Source organism: Ascaphus truei, chromosome 13 (genome assembly GCF_040206685.1).
Source record: "Ascaphus truei isolate aAscTru1 chromosome 13, aAscTru1.hap1, whole genome shotgun sequence".
NCBI lineage: Eukaryota > Metazoa > Chordata > Amphibia > Anura > Ascaphidae > Ascaphus > Ascaphus truei.
The window spans coordinates 25,524,413-25,544,401 of record NC_134495.1 but is presented as its reverse complement, the minus strand read 5'-3'; the positions used below and the strand labels follow the sequence as shown (position 1 = coordinate 25,544,401).

Below are 19,989 nucleotides of genomic sequence, written 5' to 3'. Positions count from 1 at the left end.
GTAATTGAAGAGATAATTTTTCTCATGTTATTAATAATTGATTTCCTTCAGATGAAGACCTTAATAAAGATGGCATGGTGGCGCAATCCCATCACTACTTTCATGTAACGCAATTGGTAAAAAGTACCTATTTGGAGTTATAGTTGCTCTTTGTTATCTTAGGCAACCAAATCTTTTATCAGTTGGGTGGTTCCAACGGTGAAAAGAAATGCCGGTGCACAGCAATACAAACGTAGAACGGGTTGACCATAAAATAAAGAGTTTATTGAATCTTTGCAAACATATGAGATGGTACCAGAGCTGACACTAACGCGTTTCACACGCAAAGAGAAAGCACTTTGTGTGTGAAACGCGTTGGTGTCCGTTCTGGTACCATTTCATGTTTGCCAAGCTTCAATAAACGCTTTATTTTATGGTCATCCCGTTCTACTTTTGTATTGCTGTGCACCGGCATTTCTTCTCACCATGGGAACCACTCTACTCTGCTATCAGCGCATGGGAGCACGCACAGCGGGAGCTTCGTCCAATGAGACCGTGAGTTAAAACACTTTCCACATTTTGTGCATTGAAGCTTATGACAGTGGGATCTTATGTGTATTTGAATCCTAAGTGGGAGCTCTGAGTTGCACACCAGCACGACATCAGGCTTCCTGGATTCATTCGGACATCAGGACAAGTTAAAACTCACGGTGCTCTAATTGATATGGACATGTCATGATGTATATGTATATGTATATATATATATATATATATATATATATATATATATATATATATATATATATATATATATATATATATATCAATACTCCTGCCGAATGTACAAGAGATCTGTACCACTTTAAATCGGTTAATTCTGCTGGTGGTTAATTTTTGAGCACCGGACCAGGAGGTATTAACCCCTCCATTCTGCCCTCCAAATGTTTTCAGTCTAGATGGCCTTCTTAGGTTAATTTAAAGTTCTTAAATATGGAGTCCCTGGTACCCAGACAAAAATAAAGTTGTAAAGCATTTTCTAAGCAAGCTGTAGGTATCCTAATGTTTGTCTCTGAGTTTGTAAATACTTATTCATGTCTGGTGAGTTTGTGTTTAATCAAATCTGGATGTGTAAGCAGGTTGTGAGAAGTGACCAGCTATCCCTGTTCTCATCACACCAAATGTCAACTGTTTAGGAAGTTGGAGAGACTGAACTTTGTCATTTTTGAATTGGAACATAACACTGCCGCCCTGTGGAGATTTGCGGTAACTTCCATAGTGCAACGATAGTGCAGTTAGTGGTAGTAGCCAGCTCAATAAGTACAATTAGGATTTCCGGAAGTGTTTTTGTTCAGAGAACCACTGTTTGTTGTATGCAGTTTGAGAATACTTAGAAACAGTTTTACACTGTCTAATGGTTTTTCAAAATGCAAAATTGTCTCATCTCCCCTCTAAAGCCGGGCTCATCAACTCGTTTTCTATAGGGTTCGTATCTGGAAAATGTTACAAGTTGGAGGGCCATAAGAGTATGGTCATGTTAATTAAGATACGTCAGAGCACATATGTTTCCCCAATATAGGGAGACAAAGATTTCCGTATGTTTGCACTCATTCAGCTAATAGAGGGATTATAGAGGACTCGGTGATTTCAGAATGTATGTATGTCTTTATTTATATAGCGCCATTAATGTACATACAGTAGTGCTTCACAGTAGTACTACACGTGGTAATCATATAAATAACAAATAACAGATCATGGGAATAAGTGCTTCAGACAGAGTAGCATTTAGGAAAAGGAGTCCCTGCTCCAAAGACCTTACAATCTAATTGGTAGGAGGAACATACAGATACAGTAGGAGGGCATACTGGTAAGTGCGTCTGCGAGGGGCCAAGCTTTATTTATCAGGTGTATAGTGTTAGCCGTGGAGCTACTCGTATGCTTCGTTAAGCAGGTGGGCGTTCAAGGTGAATAGAGAAGGTGCTAGTCGGGTATTGAGGGGAAGGGCATTCCAGAGGTGTGGGGTAGTCAGTGAGAAAATGGAGCAAGCGAGAGAATACAAGACGTTCAAAGAGTTTAGAGGCAAACGGCAGGAGGGAGACGGACCGATAGTTAGAAAGACAGGTAAGGTCAAGCTTGCTATTTTTGAGTAATGGTGTGACTGTTGCATGTTTGAAGGAGGAGGGAAAGGTACCAGAGTAGAGGGAGGAGTTAAAAATGTGTGTGAGCATAGGGATTATTGCATAGTACTCAATGTAATACACAAGTCACCAAAATTGGGTGACATAACTCTGATTGTACTTCAAACAGAAAATAATTAAATGTTATTCAAATATATACAACAATGTGAACTAATTTATATGTATATGTATAAAATCCCCAGTGGTGGGGATGCGGTCGATGGAGATCCATTGTATCCACTAGTAGTGCTAGTGCTGCCTTCTACAGGATATGTGTGTGAGCATTAATGTTGAGATACATTTGAGGACTAGGAGACACAATTGCATCTAGTTGTATCAATCACTCCAAAGAACGTTTATCTCAAAAGTAGCAAAACAAATAGTGTATATGCACATAATTACCTCTTGCTAGAGGAAACAAATGTACTAAACCAATGTACTTGGTTTAGAGATTTCAACAAGCTTCTCCTTTGGGTTCACATTTGTATCCTCTGCCAAGAGGTAATTATGTGCATATACACTGTTTTGATACGTTTGAGATAAACGTTCTTTGGAGTGATTGATACAACTAGAAACAATTGTGTCTCCTAGTCCTCAAATGTATCAACATTTATGCTCACGCACATATATCCTGTAGAGGGCAGCACTAGCACTACTAGTGGATACACTGCATCTCCATGGACCGCATCCCCACCACTGCATATATTAGTTCACATTGTTGTATATATGTTAATAACATTTTATTGTTTTCTGTTTGACGTTGAATCAGGAGTTATGTCGTCCAATTTTGGTGTCTTGAGTACTACACTCTGAGACCACAGAGTCCTCTATAATCCCTCTATTAGCTGAATGATTGCAACCATACAGAAATCTTTCTGTTTCACTATCTTGGGGAAACATATATGTGCTCTTTGACTCCTATTCCCGTCTGCACCTCACTATTTACTGTTTTACATGTAAAATTTTGATATTAAGGTTGAGCGGCAGGACACCCATCTGTTTTTCAGTTTTTTAAATAAGATACATTTAAGAATACTTAAAAATATTATACTTCTATTTTGCAAGCGTCTATTGCATCTGTACCATTTATATTTTTTATTAACACAGTTTAAAAGTGATTTTCATTATGAAACCATTGCACTTGGCTGCCTGAGCGACTGCAATGAGATTTGCAGGAGCAGATGGTCCAAGGACCCCTCCAAGGTGTCTCATGGGCCATATTAGGGCTGCAAGTTCAAGAGCCCTGCTCTGTTACTGATGTTGCTACCAATTTGATCATTCTGTAACCTCCTTTCCCCTATACTGACAGAGCAGATACTTATAATTCTCAGTGCTGTTTGGTTTTAGTCAGTTTTACCACCACAACCTGGACTGTTATGTTTTCCTGGCACACTGGTGCCTACCTAAAAGAGCGTACAACTATCTCCACCTTACATTGTAGCCATTTGTGTTTGAATGTGAGCCTTTAAAATGACTTGACTGGAAAGATAAACCTCCTGTAAAACTGAATATTGTCAATTGTGATGCCTTTTAGAAGACCAGCATGAATATTTCATAGATATTATAGTGTGCAGACCTTTCAAAAGCTCACTGTTCTCTTCTACTCGAACATCAATATGTGATGCACTGTACATGTTAAGATTTTCAATACCCTGAAGATGTTAATAGACCACTAAATTTGACAGGTTATGTAAATGTTTTGCTTTCAGGATCATTGTGGAAAAGTCATCGCACTAAAGGCTGAACAGAATAGCTCTGGGGAATTGTGCCCCGTATGTGGACCAGTGAGAATGCGGTTCACGGTGAGGAAGGTGCTGTTGGTCATTTGCCTCATTGTCTTGGTAACATTGGCCATGCACCTCGGCCAGCAAATGCTAGAATGTCAGCAGATTCTTGATGAGGACAACAGCAAACGAAATCACGGCATTATGAAACCAGAGAATGAAGAACTAGTCATGGTGGACTCAAATAATATTGAGTACAGGTACAGTAAAGACATGCCATTAATATTTATTGGTGGGGTTCCACGGAGTGGAACAACATTAATGAGGGCGATGCTGGATGCCCATCCAGATGTCCGGTGTGGAGAAGAAACCCGTATTATTCCTAGGATTTTAGCAATGCGTCAGGCGTGGTCAAAATCTGGCCGTGAAAAGATGCGCCTCGATGAAGCTGGTGTGACCGACCAAGTGATGGATGCTGCAATGCAGGCTTTTATACTAGAAATAATAGCCAAGCATGGTGAGCCTGCCAAATTTTTATGTAACAAGGACCCCTTTACCTTAAAATCTTCAGTTTACCTTTCAAGACTCTTTCCAAATTCCAAGTTTCTTTTGATGATCCGCGATGGACGTGCCTCAGTACATTCCATGATCAGTAGGAAGGTAACCATAGCTGGCTTTGATTTAAATAGTTATAAAGACTGCCTAACCAAGTGGAACAAGGCAATAGAGATCATGTATGCACAGTGTTTAGAAATCGGGGAGCAAAAGTGCCTACCTGTTTACTATGAACAGTTGGTTCTGCATCCTAAGCAAACCATGCATGCGATTATGGATTTTCTGGACGTCTCATGGAACGATGCAGTACTGCATCACGAGGAGCTGATCGGCAAGCCTGGAGGAGTATCCCTTTCAAAGTGAGTTTTATTTACAGCGCAATTCTTTAAGCTGTTTCTTATTTAGAACTCAGCACTAAGTATAGGTTGCAACAGTACAGTCTGCTCTGGAATAGCTTTAAGGAACAGATTCATGAAGCCCAAGGTATGGGTTAGCAAACTTTTTATGCCGAGCCCCCCTTTTCATCCATGAAATTTCTCGGGGGGCCCCCCTGCCTGATGCCATCAAAATCACATGAAAAATAAAAAAACCTTTATTAAACGGTATACAATGTAAATACAAATGTCTATATACTTATTTAAACAGCTTGCGCTTGCAAAATTAGGCTGCGTCCACGCTGCCGCTGAGAGCGGTGACATCACCAACCATCCCAGTTTGCGCACCGCTGCATTCAATCACAACTCACAGGCTCAGCATGCATACTCGTGCGCGCAGTCTGCAGACACTCATGCACTGCTGCAGACACTCTCACTCGCACACGGCTGCAGACACTCTCACTCGCACACGGCTGCAGACACTCTCACTCGCACACGGCTGCAGACACTCTCACTCGCACACGGCTGCAGACACTCTCACTCGCACACGGCTGCAGACACTCACTCGCACACGGCTGCAGACACTCACTCACACACTGCTGCAGACACTCGCACACTGCTGCAGACACTCACTCGCACACTGCTGCAGACACTCACTCACACACTGCTGCAGACAGTCTCACTCACACACTGCTGCAGACACTCACACACTGCTGCAGACACTCTCACTCACACTGCTGCAGACATTCTCACTCACACTGCTGCAGACACTCACTCACACACTGCTGCAGACACTCTCACTCACACTGCTGCAGACACTCACTCACACACTGCTGCAGACACTCTCACTCACACTGCTGCAGACACTCACTCACACTGCTGCAGACACTCTCACTCACACTGCTGCAGACACTCACACTCACACACTGCTGCAGACACTCACACTCACACACTGCTGCAGACACTCACACACTGCTGCAGACACTCACACACTGCTGCAGACGCTCTCTCGCACACTGCTGCAGACGCTCTCTCGCACACTGCTGCAGACACACGCACACTGCTGCAGACACACGCACACTGCTGCAGACACTCGCACACTGCTGCAGACACTCGCACACTGCTGCAGTCACTCGCACACTGCTGCTGCAGCAGTCACTCACACACTGCTGCTGCAGCAGTCACTCACACACTGCTGCTGCAGCAGTCACTCACACACTGCTGCTGCAGCAGTCACTCACACACTGCTGCTGCAGCAGTCACTCACACACTGCTGCTGCAGCAGTCACTCACACACTGCTGCTGCAGCAGTCACTCACACGCTGCTGCAGCAGTCACTCACACGCTGCTGCAGCAGTCACTCACACGCTGCTGCAGCAGTCACTCACACGCTGCTGCTGCTGCTGCTGCTGCTGCTGCTGCTGCTGCTGCAGTCGCTCACACACTGCTGCTGCTGCTGCAGTCGCTCACACACTGCTGCTGCTGCAGTCGCTCACACACTGCTGCTGCTGCTGCAGTCGCTCACACACTGCTGCTGCTGCTGCAGTCGCTCACACACTGCTGCTGCTGCTGCAGTCGCTCACACACTGCTGCTGCTGCAGTCGCTCACACACTGCTGCTGCTGCAGTCGCTCACACACTGCTGGTGCTGCAGTCGCTCACACACTGCTCCTGCAGTCGCTCACACACTGCTCCTGCAGTCGCTCTCTCACACACTGCTCCTGCAGTCGCTCTCTCACACACTGCTCCTGCAGTCGCTCTCTCACACACTGCTCCTGCAGTCGCTCTCTCACACACTGCTCCTGCAGTCGCTCTCTCACACACTGCTCCTGCAGTCGCTCTCTCACACACTGCTCCTGCAGTCGCTCTCTCACACACTGCTCCTGCAGTCGCTCTCTCACACACTGCTGCAGACGCTCTCTCACACACTGCTGCAGACGCTCTCTCACACACTGCTGCAGACGCTCTCTCACACACTGCTGCAGACGCTCTCTCACACACTGCTGCAGACGCTCTCTCACACACTGCTGCAGACGCTCTCTCACACACTGCTGCAGACGCTCTCTCACACACTGCTGCAGACGCTCTCTCACACACTGCTGCAGACGCTCTCTCACACACTGCTGCAGACGCTCTCTCACACACTGCTGCAGACGCTCTCTCACACACTGCTGCAGACGCTCTCTCACACACTGCTGCAGACGCTCTCTCACACACTGCTGCAGACGCTCTCTCACACACTGCTGCAGACGCTCTCTGTCGCGCGACACACACTTTTACCTGGAGGGGGGTAGTACTCCGCATGGTCCCCCGTGTGGGGGAAGCAGACAGGAGGATGAGGGGCTGTCTGTATGCAGGGAAGGCCCCGCAGAGAAGCAGCAAGGCCCCGCAACAAGCAGAGAAGCAGCAGGGAACTTGTTCAACTGCCCGTGCACAGCGTCTGCGCCCCCCCCCTAAATAATCCTGTGCGCCCCCCAGTTTGCGCACCGCTGGGTTAGCACATCTGATCCCGCGTTCACTACCATTCAAGTTAATCGGTTGCACTTACCCGTACTGGCGCTTAATGAGTCTGCCTCCAAGTGTGTATATTGGTATATTATTCAAGTTACATTTAAGGCTACGTCTATACTCAGGCAGACGGAGCGGAGGGGAGGCGCACACGCTGCAATACTCTTGCTAAAGCCTGAGCTTTTTCATGGCTTTGCAGGGTATGCAGCGGGCGCGATTTGGGGGCGTGGCAATGACGTTCCGGCGGGGACGTCACTTTCCTACCTCACATCTTGATGCCATCACACAAAAAAATCACTTGTCTCTGTCTTCTTGAATTTCGCGCCGTTGTGAGCTCTGTCAGATGTGCGCGCTGGCGCCATCTATAGGCATCCTCAAAGAGGACAATAGATGTGATCGCGCAGTGTGGGTGCGCCCCCGCTCCGCTCCGTCTGAGTAAGTATAAACGTAGCCTTAGACCTAAATCTTTTACTCCACTTTTCTGTGCCTTTGTTTTGAAGATCGGAATGTAATCCATATCATTTAGCTCGATTTAGAATTGCACTAACACAAGGTTTGCTAATTTCATTCATATAAATTGAAAACCACAGTTCCAATTTGATTGTGTAATAAAGAGATTTATTCTTGCCCCCTATTTAAACTGTCTGCATGCTATTGGTAGGTAAGAATTGGACTGTGGCAGGTTCTCTAATACCTTTCGTACAAGTACTAATTGACTTTGTCAAGCAATTCTTCTCAACATAAGTAGCATTAAAGTTACAGGCATTTCTCAGTGCAGACATCCCAATTTGAATGGGCGACCCTTTTTTCATAGTTCAGTTTTAGGAAATAAGTGCACATAGCCAACTCAAATCAGGATTTCAAAAAGGAACATATTTCAATCTTTCCAACAGGTTGTGGTGAACTGATGCTCTAAAATGTAATAATTCAGGTGTCTATTGTTACAACTTAAAGCTTTATAAAGTATAAATACTTTAGATCTCTGAAACGTTTTTGTTTGTGTGGCATGATGCATCACATTTTGCCTGAACTTTTTTTTTGTTGCAAATTTGTAGTTACAGTTATTCAGTCTACTGCACCTGCAAAATGTCAGTCAGAAAATTGGTTGTTTTTATCCATTTGGATAATATCATATTTTGTCATTTTTTTCATTGGACTACCTTATTCAACTTGTTAAAAGCTCATTTAAACTAGTGTGTATGGGTGTTGATTCCTGTAGGCAACGCCCAAAACTTCAGATCCAGCTGATTTTTGTTCCCGTCCAGCCACTCCTACAAATTTAGTAACCTACCTGACTAAGTCAAATTCTATTTTTAACATACAATCATATTTAATTAGATTCAAAGGTTTATGAACCGTGGGGTCTGTTTGAACTCCCTCAACATCTGGGGACCTTTTGTTCTCAATATTTTGTTTAAAAAAATTTTTTTTTAAATGTGCATAACTGTTGTGACACCAAAAACAACTATGGCTGCAGAATCACCAATAGAAAGTTACAACATTGCCTCCTGATGTTGCAACTTTCAATTAATTGTGTAAGTGAGCCTTGACCCCGGGGCCTACTGGGTTTTTGCTCGGTGGATAAAATAGTTCAACTCGGAACTGAGGGTTACCCGAATCGGGACCACGGATCGGCTTGACGGAACACCCTGATTTAGGCAAGTTTTAAGAAAAAAGAAATGCGAGCAGCATGCATTGTGGCTTGAAGTTTAGTCCTCGAAGTTGAAGCGGTCCACTGTCTGTCAAGGTTCTAGAACTTGTTTCTTACCTACAAATGCTGATTATTTCTGGATTCTAAGAATACATAAGTTGTTTTGCCCACCAGATGGTGCACTATGCATATCATTCACTAATGAAAGCTTTAGATCCTGGTATCTCGAAATGTACAAAGAAACCCATGGTTTGTGTCCCTATTTATACAGGATATCCATACTTAAGAGGCAGTGCATTTACTTGTATCATGTCCATGCCTTTTTTTAGTGTAGACACCCTGTATAAAATGTTATCTTTATTAGTATGATTATAGCATGTCGTACGCTTGTTGGCTTGGTATTATAAGTTTTTCTTCCATCAATCTTTAAATTCAGATGCATGACACATGGTTTGTTTCTTACACTTGTCTTAGTCAGAGGGCTTAACTCCTGAAGGATCATTTGGCACAAAGGTAAATGACTGAAGACTTGGAGATTTAAACGTTGTTGGATCCCGTTTTAACATTGAAGCAAAGTTGATAAGCACCTTGATGCATTGATACAGGGTATACAATATGAAATCAACTCTTCGCATCAATTTAATGTCAAATAGTCTTCATTATCAGGACATTTTTGTTGTTACTCATTTTTCAGCCCCATTGTTTATGGACAAAATACAAACTTAGAAATCTATTTGAGATCAAAACACATACTATCCATATAAAAAAAGAGAAATAAACGCGGTTCTTCCCTCTCCAAGTCAGCCTCTCCATCAAGAATTGGGTACTAAATTGTTTGTACAATAGACTCCCTTTTCAATTTTTCTTAAGAGTTCTGTGCTCTTGGAAGCCAAACATGTTGTAGAGACACTTACCTGCATTGACCAATTCCTCTGCATTCCAGAACTGAAAAATCGACTGACCAAGTCATGAAGCCTGTGAATCTCGAGGCTTTGTCAAAATGGGTTGGGAAGATTCCAGTGGACGTAGTCCACGACATGGCCCAGATAGCCCCAATGCTTGCCAGACTCGGGTATGATCCTTTTTCCAACCCACCACACTACGGAAGCCCAGATGCAGTAGTAGTCAACAACACGCAAAGGGTGAGTATCTTGGAAGTATTAGCTGATGTGGTACAGTCATCTAACTGCACATACTAGAAACGATCAAGGACACTTGGTCGCAGCTGTTGTGCCGCGATCAAATCACCACTGACTTTTAGCCATCACTCACCTTGCTGCCGGGGCATCTCTCCGCCAGCGGCTTCCCTAAAATCCCTAACCCTCTACCCTAACCACTAAAAACCCTATCATTAACCCCCTACCCCTCAAATTAACTTGCCTTATTGGTGAAATGGCCGACGGCTTAGTGTCCAGCACTGCGGTGAAGTCTCCCTCGGCGGTCAAATTCCACCGCTGATGTGGTCGCGATAATTTCTGATTTCTTACCGGAATTGTGTTGGTCTTCATAGTTTTAACTAGATTAACAAACTTTTGCAATGACTCAGGTTCCCTTGGAGTATTTATTTTGCATGTATGTAAATGTGTGTATTTGTATGTACAGTATATGGGAGTGTTGTATGTATGTCTTTATATCTTTATAACTACATCGGATACATTTGTAGTGAAGGAAGTCTGCGAGGGTGTGAGATTTCCTCCAGAGGTGTTCCGAGGAACGAGTGCAGGAAAGCAGCATGCGCGTGTGGACATTTAGCCAGGGTCTGGGGTTAGAAGGGCGAGAATGGCAGAGAGAAAGTGGGGCATGTAGATCAACAGAGGATAAGGCAGAGTTGTAGTTCCTGACCCAGGTTGTAGGGGTCTGGAGCAGAGATGAGACAAAGGAGCGTAAAGTGGAATGTAAAGCTGGTAGTTTTTAATAGAGCGCAGGTCTCTGCAGAAACGAGGGGGAGGTGGATAAAAGAGAAATCCGAGAGAAAAGTTTTTAGTGAAAACCAGGTCTAAGGAGTGGCCATCCTTGTGGGTGTTGGCTGCAGTTCACTGTCGAAGGCCAAAAGAATAGGTTAGAGAGAGAAAGCGGGAGGCCCAAGGGAGAGAGGAGTCATCAATATGGCAGTTGAAGTACCCAAGGAGAAGAACAGGGGAGTCTGAGGAGAGAAAGAGAGCGAGGATTCAAAGTGAGAGACAGAAGGGGGTGAGTAGAGGTAGGAAGGCGATAGATGACCTCCACATGGACAGGGAGGGGAGAGACGATCTGGACAGTGTGAGCCTCAAAGGAGGGGAAAGCAAAAGGAGGAATAGGAAGGGTTTAGTAACCGCAGAAAGAGGAGAGGAGCCCTAAGCCTCCACCCCTACCATCAAAGCATGTGGGAGAAAGAAAGTCCACCATAAGAGAGGGCAGCTTCCAGTGCAGAGTCAGACTGAGTGAGCCAAGTCTTCGTTATAGCAAAGAGGAGCAGAGTGAGAGAAAAATAAGTCATGCACAGAGAGGAACTTGTTGGAAATGGAGCGAGCATTCCAAAGGGCACAGGAGAAAGGGGGAGAGTATGACACGGGATGGGTATTAGGTTAGAAGGGTTGACACCAGAAGGAGTAGAAGTTGTTTGTGGGATGCAAGGACGAGAGCATGTAGAAATAACGCAGGGACCAAGATTGTGAGAGATTCCCCAGAAGCAAGGAGGAGAAGCATTGAAAGAAAGTGAGAGGATTATTTGTAGGGGTGTGTTTTAGTGCAAGGGTTATAGCTTGTAGTGTCAGAGGGCGCAGGTAAGAAAGGAGTAAATGTGAACTGAGAAGTGGCGAAGGAAGGAGAGATGGAGATTTATGAATAGTTAGACATAACGAAGCTGGTAGAAAGAAACGCGTATTTGGAAAAGAATCGATCAGCGGAAATATAAATAGTAGCAGCAGAATGGCAGCAATAGTTTAGTGCTGAGATGTGCCATCTGGGATAGATAATGTACTCCTTTCAAGCATAGTTCAAATCCAGGATTAAGGGCCTGTAGGTGTTCTGTTCTCCACTTGTTCCACTCCTGTTGAACTCCCTATTAAACTCCACACTGTATGCCACTTAAAAAGGACTACTTTAAAGATTAATTTAAAACAAAATAAGTATGCGCTAACAGAAAATGTGATCTAAACTAGATATACAAATGTATGATTTGGTGCTGCATGAAAGAGAACTGTTCCAAGTCATGAAGTGTCAAGGAAATTCAGCGCACCTCCAATAAATAGAAAAAAGGAAGAAAAAAATAGTGAAGCACGTTCACAAACAAACGCCTACACAGCCCGTGGTAAGATATGCACTTGCATGAAAGTGCCTGAGCCCAGGCACTAAAAGGTATCTTTGATCCTCCTCTCCCACAGCAATGGATAGAAGGAATCACAGCCTCTTTATAAAAAAGCCAACTTTCTGTAAAAATCAGGGTATCGCTCACATAAAAGCATACAAGAAAAACCGGGGCCAGCAGGCAGTTCCTGAAGACACAGGAACTACCTGCGAAACGCGTAGGGTTGCAGGGGGACCAGCATCCGTGCAAAACCCAGAATACCGGAAGTGATGTAGAACGCCGGCTGGAACGTCGAGGAGAATCGCGGTCACCAGAGGGGAGGAAAAGTGCAGCAGCTGGCCCCGGTTTTTTTGTGTACTCTGCTTTTATGTGAGCGATACCCTGATTATTACATAAAGTTGGATTTTTTTTATGAAGAAGCCCTGACTCCTATCCATTGCTGTGGGAGCGGAGGATCAAAGATGCCTTTTTGTGCCTGGGCTCAGGCACTTTCATTTACGTGCATATCTTACCACTGGCTGTGTTGGAGTTTGTTTGCGAACGTGCTTCACTATTTTTTCTTTTTTCTATTTATTTGAGGTGCTTTGAATTTCCTGGACACTACTTTAAAGATGAGCTGCTTTAGGCCGCGATTATAGTGCCTGTGCGCGTGACAACAAAAGGCTGTACCTCTGAGGCAGGCAATAGTGCGTGCGCGATTTTTAAAAATGCAATTGATTTTGTTTTGTTTTTTCGTGCGACGGCTGTTTTACGTGAGCGGTTCAGCCAATGACGGCAAACCGCGCACGTGACATTACGCACACGCCGTAACTATAATCGCAGCCTTACATGTAGGCTGCTCCCCAGCGGAGATTTACTCTTATGTTGCGATATATTGTACAATTGCATGTTTTATGGGATAAAGTGCTAAATCTACTCTCCCTCAGTCAGCAAGCCCTCTGATCATTTTTTTTCCCCTTCACTTACAGATCATGAGGGGAGATTACAAAACGCCAAGCAATCTGAAAGGATATCTTCAGGTTTGAACTTAAATATGTAGAAAAAGCTTGCTTATGCAATATTATTGTTAAAGGTGAACCGTGGGAAAAGTGTTTTGCGAGTCTGTACCCTACTTTTCTATGCACATACCGTATACCTTTTTATATGCTTTAATGTTACTCCGGTATCACCTGCAAAACCAGAAGAAGCACCTTCTGAAGGCTTGCAATTCAGCTAAGTTTCTAGATGCAACACCTTCAAAATCCTGTGGGTTTTGTTTTTTTGTGTTTTTTGCCACTTGAAGCTCTTTTTAATGAGTATTAACGTATTAAGCTTCCTTGGGATGATATAGCAACCATTTAGAAAAGCACAACACTTTCTCTTTTGAACTAGTCAGACATATTGGGTGCCCGAGGAAGCAAGATCTTTGCTGATCTAAAACTGGAGAACAGATCGATTGGCAGCTTAGATAATTACATGGCCTTAATGGTATAGAACTGCTGCAGTTGTTAAAACAAAATTAAAATGGCAAAAGGCGCAGTGTCCTTTTCATCTCTGAAAATAGTCTCAGCAACATAATGTGATTCATGTAGAAATTAGGTGCATACATTTGGATTTGGGTTTGTTTAGCAACACATTTTAAAAGAAAACGTGTCAAACTGTCCCAGAGATTGTAGTGAAATTGCTCACAAGGTTATAGAGCTGCAAACGATACCCAAATATAAGTGAACAGACAGTTTTGTTTTAACAAACCGTATTTGGTGAGCTCAGGAACACAATATAATTCAATACCTTTATGGAGTACTGTATGTTGCTAAGAAAAGAAAATTGGCATACATTTCTGCAAAACAAATGCAAATCCCTGCACTCCTGCCAAAATGGGCTTGCAAATTATTAGTAAAATTCTACATTTTGATTGTAAGTCTTTTATAACAAAATTTCAGCTTTGAATAACTTTTAAAACAGACTACTAGTATTGAGAATCAAAATTACGATAGGTGGAAACATTATGAAAACAAAAAACGAACGGGGAGGGGGGTTGTCGCCACATTTGCAGAAACACCTTCAATATAACACTTCAGTATACATAGTTTTCCACCTTCTCTCTTATTTGTACCACCTCTTACATTCCATCAAAATGTTAACTTTATAGATCAACCATATATCTCGGTTCTTATCTTTATTTATTGAAATACGTATATGAAAACTTATGATAGAAGGGGGTCCCAGACTTTCCAGACTCTAGTCATAGTGTCTTCTAGATAGTTCGTCAAATTCTCCATGAGCATGACGTGGGGTATCTGTTTCCTGACCTTTCTATATGTGGGGGGGGGGGGGTTGGTCTGCCTCCAGCACCTAGCTACTAGACATCTGGTAGCATTGAGTATGTGTACTATTAGTTTTAAAACCGTTTTGTTCACACCTTGTAGTAGTTTGTTTAGGAGTAGAAACCATGGATCTTTTGGTACTTTGACCCCAGTAGTATCAAGAAAAAACTTAAATATATTTTCCCATAGGGGCTGCATTTTAGGGCAATCCAGCTAGAGGGGACAGGGATCCTCTCTGACCACAACCTCTCCAACATAATGGAGAGATATTTGGGTCTATTAAATTTAGATTAGTCTGGATTTTGTACCATCTATAAAGTAATTTATAAGAATTTTCTTTTATTAAAGTACAGGTGGAACCTTTGGCCACTGCTTCCCAGATGTCCTCCCAATCAAGTTCTTCACCTAATTCCTTCTCCCAGGCCAGCCTATATCTATCCTTTTCTTGGGAACCCAAAGTAATGATATAATAATATAAAGACAATGTAATTTTAGTCATTTCAGAGGCTTGTCACACATCCTTTCAAAATATGTGAGATCCGGAATGTTGTCTAGGTCACACATTTCCTCTACAAAATGCCTAACTTGTAGATCCTGGTAAAAATCTATGTTTGGTAGATCAAATTGTCCTTGTAAAGTTTGGAACGATTGTAATTTGGACTGTGTAAATAAATCCACAACCTTTTTAAGATACCTCTACCTCTCCAAGTATCTAGATAGGGTTCATGGCATCCTGGGGGGAAATTATGATTGTTAGCTAGTGGGGTCATCAGAGAACCTTTTTGTGTACTTTTCAATTTTGTCTTAGATGGGTCCCATAAAGCACAATAATTTTTTAGAATCAGATTTTCTGAAGCTATCTTTGCCCTGTCTTTATTGTCTATATCTTATGATTATATCTGCCAACGGCACCGGTGAGGTCAGACTGGCCTCTAGCTCCATCCATTTTTTTTATGACGGAGGGATATGCCACTGCATCGCCCGTCCCAATTGGGCTGCCTTATAATAGTTGAGGATATTCTGTATAGCTAGGCCTCCTACTTCTTTTGGACAGTATAATATATCCTTTTTAATTCTGGGCTTTTTGTTGTTCCATACAAACTTAGTAAGCACCTCTTTCAAAAACGCTAGGTCTTGAGGTGGGACACGAATCGGCAGAGTATGAAACAGGTATAAAAGACGTGGCAGAACATTAATTTTAATTGCCCATATACGTCCCAGCCACAAGATCGGATATGTCGCCCATTGTGCAACCTCTCTCTCCAGTTTTTTGAGAAGGGGGGTATAGTTGGCTTTGTATAATGAGTTTATATCCTTTGGAAATTGAATACCTAAATATTTTAATGATATTGGGTCCCATTTTAAAATCAAAATTAATCTGCAAAAATTTTGCTAAGTTATGGGGAAGATTGATACCATGTGCCTCTGTTTTTAAGTTCTTCATTTTAAATCCTGAATAGATGCCAAATTTAGATAACATACTAAAAAGATTGGGGAGGGGTGTCAAGGGTTTAGAGACGGTTAAGATTGTCATCAGCAAATAGAGCTATTTGAAATTCCTCTCTTGCTAGCTTGAACTCAGATATATCCTTAGAATCTCTTATAAAATAACTAAGTGGTTCTATTGAAAGAGCAAATAGTAGGGATGAGAGGGAGCACCCCTGTCTGGTCCCATTTGTTATTGGGAATCAACTGGAGAATTTTTAGTTGCATCTTTTGATCAAAAAAAATTGTCTGCTAATCCAGGGGTGCGGAAACTTTTCAGTCTGCACCCCCCTGCCTGCTCTCCCCCCCTACTCACGGACTCCTCCTTACATTGTTTTCCACGTCAAATGACACTGTGGGGTCACGTTGCCATGGCGACATCAAGTGGCCCTGCCGCGTCATCTGACGCTGCGTTGCCATGGCGACGCGTCACCTAAGGGAATTTGCAGAGGCCTCAAGCGATCCCCCAGCATTTCATTTAAATGCTTTGGGGAAGAGCGTGGGGCCTCTGCAACCGCTGCGCCCCACCAGTTTGTGCGCCCCTCTGCTAATCCCATCAATGTAAACTCCATTTAAGCTTGTACCTACACTGCATGCATAATGTCGTATGGTCTTGTGGAATAACATCGTGAAATATGTGGAAGGGTTAAACGAATTAAGCATTAATGCGATCTGCGATTCAGTGCAATAAAACTTGTCAAAACCCAGAAATATTATGAAGGAAAAGTTGAGTGCACAAGTTCCTTTAGTGAAAAGTAATAATACCCTCCTCTTGCTTGTCAGTCAGACATTCACCACGTTCTGCTGTACAGGCTGCCTACCGTATTGTAGAAGCCTATTTGCTAATTGGAGAATTCACCAGGAGCGCAGAACCTGAAAGGAGGGGCCAAAAAGCCTACTGTATTTAGCCAAACAGAATTAGGTGAGCTCAGACCTACTCCTATAGTTTACGGCCTTATGGAGTATGCTGCTAGGGAAAATTAATTGGCCATACATTTATGGAAAACAAAACCCTGCTTTCCTCCCAAATTGGCTTGCAATTTATTAGTGCAATTCTACATGTTGATGTAGAAATTAGGTGCATACAGCGGACTTGAACAAGTTTAGCAAATCTCTCCATTAAAAAAATAACGGACTCATACGCTCCCACAAACTAGCGAAATTGCACACACGGCTAACCTGTAGATCTGCAAACAATGGCCAAATAAAAGTGAAGGACCAGTTTTCTTTTTTAAAGAAATAGCACTTATCCACTACGTTGGTTCAGGAAATCGACCGTTCCATTTGTACCAGTTTTACAACATTCATTTAATGTCTCACACCGATCCACGGCCAATGGACTTTGGTCTACAGTACATTGATAAATGTTCGTTTTCTTTGTTTCCAGATAAATCCGAATAACTCGTCTTCTCACTGGTGACATTCAGGTATGGTTTTAAGATGTGTAAAACCTTGCATCATAGATGCATTTTTACATCTTCGTAGTAAATGGTGCAACCCACATAAGTAGGGTTGGCCAACTCCTGTCCTCAAGTGCTACTAACAGTTTTCATATCATCAGCTTCAGCACATGTGGCTGTCAGAATGACTGAGCCACCTGTGCTGAAGCCGGGATATCCTGAAAACCAGATCTGTTGGCCCTTGAGGACTGGAGTTGGCTACCCATGGAGTAGTGTATATCTGTGGTGTTTTTGAAGAATAATAAAAGTGTTCAACAACAATAATTTCAGCTTTGAACCTCTGTCTACTCCCAATTACTATTCCAGCCACATTCCTAATTATTTCATAATCATTATATAGAGACATTGTTGATTGTTTTAAAATAAGGTGTCAGAAAGATGACTTTCATGGTAATTTTTCTCTGAAAACTGCACATTATATAAAATAAGGCCCTAGGTTTGCGAGACACTGCTTTTCTTTATACAGTACATGCATTTTGGAAAAATATTTAATGGCCATTATTTTTTATATGACTTTGCCAATTCACTTACTAATCACACATTAGTGTGTCTTTACATTTTAATTCTCTGTTTTGGTTGTCCCCTTCGGTGGGACATTTCACTTCCACGTGCCTTTATTTTGTGTAGCCGGGGAACAGGTGAAAGGATCGCCACTGAAGCATTTGTATAATAAAACCAGCATACATATCCATATATGACATTCTGTGATCAAAGCGAAAATAGTCTTTATACTTTTACAAACACCATTGAAGATTGAAAAGTAATGGGTGGAGTGTAATAGGCTATGCATGACACAAGCAACTGCAGAGAACTGTGTAATTTTAGGTTTTTTTCTTTTTTGTGTTTCAACAAAACAATAGTTTAATAATATTGGAAGGGATTAAGGATCTGTTATAATTTCTACAATCCCCTCAACCTAAATTTCCATATGTTACTTGAACCAGGGGATTCCCAGAGCTCCTCCGTTGTCTCCCAGTGGCTCATGTTTTGTCACAAAAAGATAAATATGGCTGACGAACTTCAAACATGGCCACGGGGTCACCAATAGTAAGCCGCACCGTCACATCCCGATTACATTGCAGCTTCCCTATTGGCTGCTAGCCTAACCCTTAACCTGTTGCTATCTTGTGTCCAGTGGGCTCATATTTTGCCTATTGCTGGATTGGGGGAACCGAACGGTTCCTGGGTGTCACAGGGGCACAGCACAACCCGGCTCAGGTAAAATAAACACTTTTTCAGAGCAAGCTTTAAACATGTTATGGTGATTTAGCTCTTCACATTGCTAATCCAAGTGTAGTGGTTGCATTACTTTGACCAATTTTTTTTTTTGTTTTTTGTTTTTTTTTTAAATCATTTTATTAAAGTTTGTTCATTTCTATTTTCTTTCTAGGGCATAACTTATTTTTCATTAACAAGAAGCAGAAAATCCTTGAAATTGTCAGAGGAAACCAGATATCCAAGCATATTGCTTGCCAAACGTTGCCAAACTGTGACTGTCCGGAACGAATGTATTTGCACTTGTTTGTAAGCTTGAGTCGTCAAATTCTTCCAGTAAACTTTGAACTCTCCGAATTTACTGTGGAAAAGAAGAGATCAGTGGGTCTTTTTACGTGTCATTCAATTTGGAACCAGCAAGGCCATGAATTTTATAACAAACCACAAGCATTTTCTACAATACGTTTAAAGCACCAGACCTTCAAAAGGTTTACGCCAATCTACTTTATTTTTTTACAGTTTCATTGGTTCTTTGAACAGGTTCTTCACAGCTCATGATTTTCACCAAGGATTTTATATCCGATGTCACCCTAGCTACGTGTGAAATGGCCAAACTCGTCTCAATTTTGTTTTTTTTTAAATTGTTTTATAAGCATTTCAAATCTGAAGCAAAGACTCTACATTGATGAGATTGGATGGTTGACATTAACAATACCCACTTGCCTGCATTTGTAGTACATTTTCTTGAAAGCAGTCAAGAACAAGATTTGTGTTAGAAAATGAAAAAAAGGGCAAGCAAACATTTTTGTTTCTTATTAACCAGGGAATCTGGTGCTTTAAATGGCCCTATAATTATGGTCTTTAAATGTGTTAAAAACTAGAGATGACCATTAGATCATTTGCCGTACACGTGTTAATGCAAGGTGATTTCTTCTATCATCTTTTAAATGTAATCTGCAAAGTTCTATTGAAGAATTTAATATATGATCCATTCATTACATTCAGAATTCCCTTTTCTTTCACAACAATAAACCGTTTTAACAAAGTGCCATGTTGGGTGTGAACATTTATTGCTAACTGATACGGTAATATTTAAAATTTGATGTTTAAGCTGCAGTGCTTCGATTGTGAGCAACAGTATTTCAAATCCTGCTTCTATTCATCCTATTACTACTTTCTTTTCTGATTGCTACAAGCATCATATTCTATATCTGTTGTATGTATCTAATATATACTTAGGATTTCTTGGCTGTCACTAATACAAATTCAAAAT

The 19,989-nt window shown here is 42.2% G+C and overlaps 1 protein-coding gene across 8 annotated transcripts in view; it reads left to right on the top strand.

Moving 5' to 3' along the window:
• Positions 1-19,761, top strand: part of TPST2 (tyrosylprotein sulfotransferase 2) — a 59,518-nt gene extending 39,757 nt beyond the window's left edge. For all 8 annotated transcript variants that reach the window (XM_075568971.1, XM_075568977.1, XM_075568972.1 and 5 more), the window contains 5 exons: positions 3,863-4,791; positions 9,908-10,106; positions 13,219-13,269; positions 17,429-17,468; positions 18,892-19,761. In XM_075568971.1, coding sequence (XP_075425086.1) covers positions 3,944-4,791; positions 9,908-10,106; positions 13,219-13,269; positions 17,429-17,461 — 1,131 coding nt within the window. In that variant the 5' untranslated portion in view covers positions 3,863-3,943 and the 3' untranslated portion in view covers positions 17,462-17,468; positions 18,892-19,761. The remainder of the gene's footprint in view (positions 1-3,862; positions 4,792-9,907; positions 10,107-13,218; positions 13,270-17,428; positions 17,469-18,891) is intronic.
• Positions 19,762-19,989: the final 228 nt, after the last annotated feature.